General features: G+C 40.5%; 1 protein-coding gene across 1 annotated transcript in view; it reads right to left on the bottom strand.

The window, feature by feature from the left end:
• Positions 1 to 1,371: 1,371 nt before the first annotated feature.
• The window catches only part of LOC103356098 (polycystic kidney disease protein 1-like 2), a 58,496-nt gene continuing 52,519 nt past the window's right edge, over positions 1,372 to 7,348 (bottom strand). Inside the window, exons 28-29 of the mRNA XM_008280148.1 lie at positions 2,973 to 3,167; positions 1,372 to 1,434 (exon numbers count right to left, since the gene is read on the bottom strand). Of these exons, the coding sequence (XP_008278370.1) occupies positions 1,372 to 1,434; positions 2,973 to 3,167 (258 nt within the window). The remainder of the gene's footprint in view (positions 1,435 to 2,972; positions 3,168 to 7,348) is intronic.

Genomic DNA, 7,348 nt, shown 5'->3' with positions numbered 1-7,348 from the left:
TAAATGCTGATGAAATATCATGTGTATTTATGTAACCAGCATGCTGATTTTGACACAGTTTTGACAAAGCATTTTTATCTTCAGCAACTTTTTGCACAGATTGAATGGCTGAGATATGGTGAACAAGTCATGTTCTGCAATGAACTTGCACACACGTATTTTTAAATCACAAACCCGGTCAGTCATTGATGCTGGTACCTCAGCGGTGGCTGCTGCTCCCGGCAAACGAGGTGTGGGTTTCAGAGCAGACAGTAGCTCTGTGGCCGGTCTGATCTGATAGTACTTTTGCCGCCAGTTGCGTACAGGAGTTTTTTTTTTTTGTTTTGCTTTTTACAGATGGTGCAGAGGCAAGCGCCCGACTCCTTTTTTAAAATTTTTTTTTATTTTTGCACCAGCAACCAAAGGGCTTGCCGTCTCCGCTTAAACCTTTCAATACTGTAGCCTGCTATACCGGTCTGCCGCTTTCACCCTGTTCAACCCTGCAGCCCGGTGCAGCGGCTCCAGTATATGGCGACTTTCTGTTACACTTATTCTGATTGGCAGTGGGAATCCCTGTATGTGAACAAGCATCCAGTCATTAAATACAGTTTCCTAATAATAATAATAATTGCATACAGGGTTCTCGCCAGCATCGTAACAGAGTAACGGCCCGTTATGCTGCTGCCTGAAAAATTACTCTGCAAATTGGGCCGATACGTTGTTTTCGAGGGTACGTAACGGGAAAATATTTCACAACAAGTGCCGCTGCTAACGCTGCTATTCGCTCACGTATTCGCTGCTACCCATTAGCAGCATTCACTAAGACCCCAGCTTCAAGAATCTGTTCTCCAAGCTCCTGATATCAGCGTATAGAACTCCCTGAAACTTGCGTGAAACTCCGGTATGGACTCACCTGCAGCTGGATCTCAACATCTTTCTAAGACCCGGCCCCAGTCTACTTCCCACTGGCGAGTGGTTTTAGTTTGGTTCACAGCAAAAGCTGTGTTCTCCTCATTCCATTGGTAGACAAACTCGATCGTCAATGGGCAATGTGTCCCGGTGAGGACACACACGGAATCTTTCTGCGTGGACTTTGCATGTTCTCCCCGTGCAGTGTGGGTTCTCTCCGGGTTCCCTGGCTTCCTCCCACACAGTCCAAAAACATGTTGAGGTTAATTCGTGGTTCTAAATTATCCGTAGGTGAGTGTGCTTGGTTGTCTGTCTCTAAGTATAGCCCTGTGATAGACTGGTGACCTGTCCCCTGCCTTCGCTATAAGTCGGCTGGGATAGGCTACAGGGCCCCCCCCCCCGCAACCCGAGTCAGGATTAAGTGGTGTACAGATAATGTTTGGATGTGTCAGAGCTTCACCAGTAGAGTGGGCTGACCACTTGTCACAAGGTTGCCAGTTCAATCCCCAGTCCCTCCACGTGCTGAAGTGCCCTTGATCTAGCACCCTGCATGGCAGCGGTAAGTGTGAATGGACCAATGAGACACGCAGTGTGAAGCGCTTTGGAACCTAAGGTTAAAAGCATTATGTATATGTGAACTTTTTACCATTTGCCTATTTACAGAGATCATCCTCTTGCTGTAGTTCTACTTTAATTGGGTCAAATATGGCATGCTAATATTTTTGTAAAGCTGCCAAAAAAACAGTGTTTGTCACAGTCCTTTGAGCTGATCGCAGGTGTTAATCAAATCTATTTCATTTCAGTTTTGGAACCTCTTTATGAATGGTTCTTTTGTATGTTTTTGCAGGGCACTAATAAAACAGGAACAATGGCAGAAAGCTTTTCGATGGAAAACTGCAGGCAACAAGCCAGAGATACTTTAAAAAAACCCAACAAAACATGTAAACCTGCTGGTCAGGATTGGCCTTTCTGTGTGGAGTTTTACATGTTCTCCTCCTGTGGGTTTTCTCCGGCTTCCTCCCACTATCCATTTAAACCTTCTCCTTCACCTTCTGACAGCAGGTCATTGACGGTGAGTCCTTTTTGGTCCTGTGAGTTGTGGACTGGCATTTTCTAACGATATGGGGATCTGGGGAGTTCGAGGACTGATTCAATGCCTTGGGCTTGTTCGCTAAGCCATTGTTGAGAAGTTTTTGTTTTGTGTCAGATGGCATTATTCTGCAGGGGGATGCTGCTGGTGCTGAATACCGCTACCATGGAGGTGTACAACAATGTTTATGGTTTGAGTCAAAGTAGCATCCACATGAATGCCAGCACCAAAGGTGTCCCAGCAGAGATTACATTGTAACAAGATTATATATGTTCTCTTTAACTGAGTGGTTTTAATGTTGTGGCTGATGTATACATACACTAAAGGTGCTTGATCACACGAGATAAGAATGCGGACAATAAACCATCAAAACAAACCTGCAGGTATGTGTTTTGTTTTGTTTTTTAATGCTTTTATTTTACAAGATAAAACATGCTTTAAATTCATACAGTATTTGCCACAGCTGCTTTAAAGTATAGTGAATAGTAGTGATTAAAGTAAGTTTTGTACTGTGTTTAATGTGAATATAAGTACTTTGGGTTAATACCTTAACATGCTGATTTTTTTTCTTGGTGGTTTTATTAGTTTAAATTTGTTGTAAATTAATTGGAGCATGTACCTGTTTCATGGGAAGATTGTGATGTGTGTCTGTTAATGTTTCAGCTGTTGATTCCTAATTAAATCTTTAAGTGATTAAACATATATTGAAGTGTGCACCTGTCTTTTCTGTCCAACCTTAGTATTAAGAACAAAATATTTTATTTGGAATTAAGCTATTGTCTAATTAAACATCTCCAACAAACAACGGTGTAATCCTGTAGGTGATGATTATCAATCACAGTGCAGCACAGCACGCTCTAATCTCCACGCAGGAAACAATCAGAAAAATAAAATAGGCATGAACAAATGAACGTGGATAATATGGCATGCCAAAAACAATCGGATATGAAGCTGTGAAGCATAACTAAATTAAACTATGTCCCTCTGGGTTTACTTTGTTGTCAGGTGTCTGAAAAATGTTGACGTCGACTGAGTGAGCGTTATGAATATCCCTGCTGTTATTGAGGGCCGAGCCACTGCTGCCATTTACACCAGGCCTCGGGGTGTCTTTTGTAGCTTTGTATTTGATCCCAAAGAGACTGCAGATTTTCCTCAGCATCACTTCGACAACCTCCTCCTCCTCCGAGGGCTGGTAAGGAGACAAGAGATTCAGAATCAATAAACGAAAAATCAATCTTGTAGAGATGCTCATGTAAATTCTGAATTGTAGAAAACATTCTTTTCGGCAGCGTGACATACAGACAAAATATTGGACTGCATTTCAGGTATTGCAATTACTGGGAAATACAAACCCCCTCACAGAACCGCTATGAAGCGATTGTGGGGTTCATCTATTGTCCTTGCCTTTGTACCATGGCTCTAAAATAATCACGCTGGGAATAGAGATAGGCTGTTAAAATCCTGACACCCCATTTGGATAACATTCAGCGCTTTAGAAAACCACTAAACAAAAGTTGGGATAAAAGCCACATTGTTTAAATGCAGATGATATTAATTTACACCGAGAAGCCTAATTTGCTGGAATTCCCTGCTGCTTTGGAGACATTCGTTTGTTGGAACATTTTGGCAAATGGTTTTGCTACGCCATTTGATTCTGCCGATTGGTATTCTGCTGTGTTATTGAGAGATGTATTTGGGAGGAATAGCAGCATTCAATCGCACTCTGCAGTTTTTCAGGTCTGTTCAGACAGACAAAAGGTGCATTATCTGTATGTCCTGAAATAAGTTGAATAAAGCATTTCTTGCAGTTGGAACATGAACACACACCGGAGGAGTCCTAAAATGGCGTGCAAGTTCCTGCAGTGGAAAACAATGCATCCATCCATTTTCTACACATTTCCCCTTCATCCTCTGTAGGGTCGCAGGAGGGTAACAACATGCAAACTCCACACAAAACAACCCCAGGCCAAGCTTCGAACCCAGGAGCAGTGAGGCAACAGTTCCAACCACTGCTTCACCACGCCGCCCCCAAACGTTGATTATATATTAACTTAAAGTTGTAAACTACTCTTTTGAAGCCACAAGTTTGAATCTGATTGAAAACTCGAGGACACAACGTACATCCATACAGTAGCAACTTGGCAATTAGAAAGTAGCCATGCCCTAAAACATACCCTGCTTTCTTTTATTTTACACTAAATAGAAACATGATTTACAAAATGACCATGCTGTATTAAAGGAGACACAGGACTATTAATTAATACTATAAACTCATTAGAAAAATATTTACTGAGCTAGTAGATCAAGTGAGGCATGGGCTCCTTTTCTCATAGACTTCTATACAACTTGACTTTTTTTTTATGAGACCGAGGCGTCACCCCCCCTTGTGGCTATTAAAATGAATGCAGATTTAAAGCATTTCTGTATTGACTTCAACTTTTAGATTTGAAGGCAACTTTTAAATACAGAATTAACTCATATCTATTTTTCATTGCAATATTTATTTCCTGGGTATGAGGTCCCACTCTGAATGGAACCATGCGTTAATCATTAAAGAACATATGGCACGTCACAGTGAGAAAGTTATTGGAACTTCATTAATTAAAAATATATTGTGCTACTGTTTCTTTGTCCCTGTTAAAAGCCGAGCAGCAGCATTTTGTATCAGTTGGAGTCGAAGAGACATCTGCTCAAGACCCACATACAGAGTTACAATAGGCAAGCCTAGTTGTGATAAATGCATGTATGACTCTCTCAAAGTCATTGTGAGACAGATGGGGCTTCACTTTGGCCAACGGCCTTAACTGATTCAACATGATTATAAACTGGGCCACTTTCTTTTATGGTCCAGGTCTGACACTCTTATGCATGACTCATGGACACTCTGACGGGTTTGTAGCTACACAGTCTTTCTGTCATAGCAGCATTAAGGTTTCCAGCAACTTGTTCCATAGTAGCCTCAATGTGGGATCAGATCACAGTGGGTAGCCTTTGTTCCCTACACTCATCAGTGAGCTTTGGCCATCTTTGGCTCTGTTGTTGGTTCACTGGCTGTGCTTCTGTGGATCACTTTTGAAGGTACTTACCACTGCATACTGCAAACACCCAACAAGAAATGCTGTGATTCAAATTTCTAGCTTCACATTTTAATTATTACTGCTTCCAAGTGACTTCCAAGTGACTGTTCATGTCCTACCTTATATATCCCATCCTTTACAAGGGATCATATTGACTATTATCAATATTATTTACTGCATTTGTGATTATAACGTTGTGATTGGTCTGTGCATACCTGCAATAGTCACAATTTCTTGCACAGCATGACATGCATTTGAAAAAAAATAAAAAAATAAAACGCTAGATCACTTGATACCTGAGTATCATGTTAGTGTGACCTGCATTCTGCAAACTCGGAAAGTCAAGGGAGCTCAATGACTCCATACATTTAGAGGTTCATACTCAGGTAAACTGAGGTAAGATAACACTTTCTCTGTCTAAAGAATTTAAGATTTAATCTGACAGTGGGCCTCCCAAACAACTGCAGCTGTGCCTGCCACACAATAGAAAGGGAAAAAAAAGAAAGAAAAAGAAACTACAACAACAACAACAAAAAAACAAAAACAACAACAATAAAAAAAAAAACAGGATAAATATTGTTTGAATATGACATCAATAAAGATGTAAGTTTAACTAGAAAAAAAAACATTTAACAAAAATAAATTTTATCAGCATTCTTAAAAAATTGACTATAATAGCTCTTTACAGAAATGCAAGGTGACTGAGCAATTTAACATTTCTGGAAAAAAAGACAGAAAATCAAGAAGTCAGATTAATTGTTCTGTGAAAGTCAAGCTTTTCTGTGTCAAGCTTTTCTGTGTGATAACTATCAGCAGCACCATTGCTTACCTCTGGGCACCAGAGGTGAGCATTTAGAGGCCATAATATGGCAGCTACTCGTTCATTCAGTGACAAATGTGTGAAAGTGGTGGAATAGAATAGAACTTTATTGATCCCTTTTGTAGAAACCTCAGGGAAATTGTTGAACCTCAGGGAAATTGTTGTATTGTGATTGTTGGTACATGCATTTCAAAATACCATTCATCTTTAGAAAGACTCAGCACTTCACTTCTGCCTCTCTCTGAGTTATTATTGATGGATGAACGAATACTGTATAACTGTATACCAACACCAACTGCAGTTGCATTTTATTTACACCTGCAATAAGCTGTGTGGCCCTGTTGTGGCTTTGAATACATTTAACCACTTTCACATGGATTTGTTTGTAGTCAAGCACCAGTACTGGTGTGTGTGATTTACAATCATTTTACAGAAGGTCTGGTGGCTACTTTTTGTAGATGCTGTCTTTTCTTTAGAGCTGCACTCAATAATGACAGTTAAATCTCAATCAGGTGCTTTTTGCAAAAGCAAATGTGTTGGTGAGCTGGTGTTTTAAGTTACAAACACAGCAGAGGAGGAAAAACATTCACCTTTATTTGAAGTTGTCTCCCTGGCTGCTATTTTATCTTCTATTAGACAGTGGATTTGACCTGAGAGATGTTTCAAAGCCCCTCAGAACTGAGTGGATAGTCCACATCCACCCAACCGGTCGAGGCAGATGGCCGTCCCTCCCTGAGCCTGGTTCTGTCTCAACCCCCACGGGGGTTTTCGGTTCCTTCCCACTGTTGCAGACTGCTTGCGGACTGCTGACGCTTATAGGGAATCCAAAATGTTTTGGCTTGTTGGGTGTTTCTGCCTTTGTTAAGCGCTATGAGATGACTTGTTGTTGTAAATATGCGCTATATAAATAAAATTGAATTGAATTGGTACTGCAGTAATGTATGTATTTTCAGATCTCAACAATTAGTGTATTTGTGCATTTGATTGACACAATGGAGGCTTTATGGCTCCTTAAATATCATAAAATTTAGTTCAATGCAAAGCAGCTTTATTGTCGTGAAAGGTTCCACAAAAAGTGTTGTCAAAGTGTCAAATCCTAACACAATATCCTACTGATATGTGTCAATTATATATGTACAACATAGCTTATACAAGAGTGTGTGGAATCATTTGTGTGCTGTGTGCATCACTCGCTGCCCCTTGGATTATGGCATGTTGACACATATTGGGCAGCTAGATGCCCTGTGTCCTTTTGCCAGGAGAATTTCTAGTTTCAAGAGCTCATTAAACTCTTTGCAACCCTACAGGACAGAGCTGAACCTGTCACAGAAAATGCTGCTCATTTCATTAAATGCTATAAATTCTCAAAGGAAGTGTATTTCTGCCTCAACCTGACCTTTATAACAGTAACCACATTCTCTCCTTCTAAGGTAGAAATAAGAGCTGAATGCTTTGAGCAAAACGTCAAGATGA

The sequence above is a fragment of the Stegastes partitus genome, unplaced genomic scaffold (genome assembly GCF_000690725.1).
Source record: "Stegastes partitus isolate 25-593 unplaced genomic scaffold, Stegastes_partitus-1.0.2 Scaffold183, whole genome shotgun sequence".
Taxonomy (NCBI): domain Eukaryota; kingdom Metazoa; phylum Chordata; class Actinopteri; family Pomacentridae; genus Stegastes; species Stegastes partitus.
Note: the sequence above shows the minus strand (reverse complement) of the source record. Positions and strands in the feature narration are given on the sequence as shown.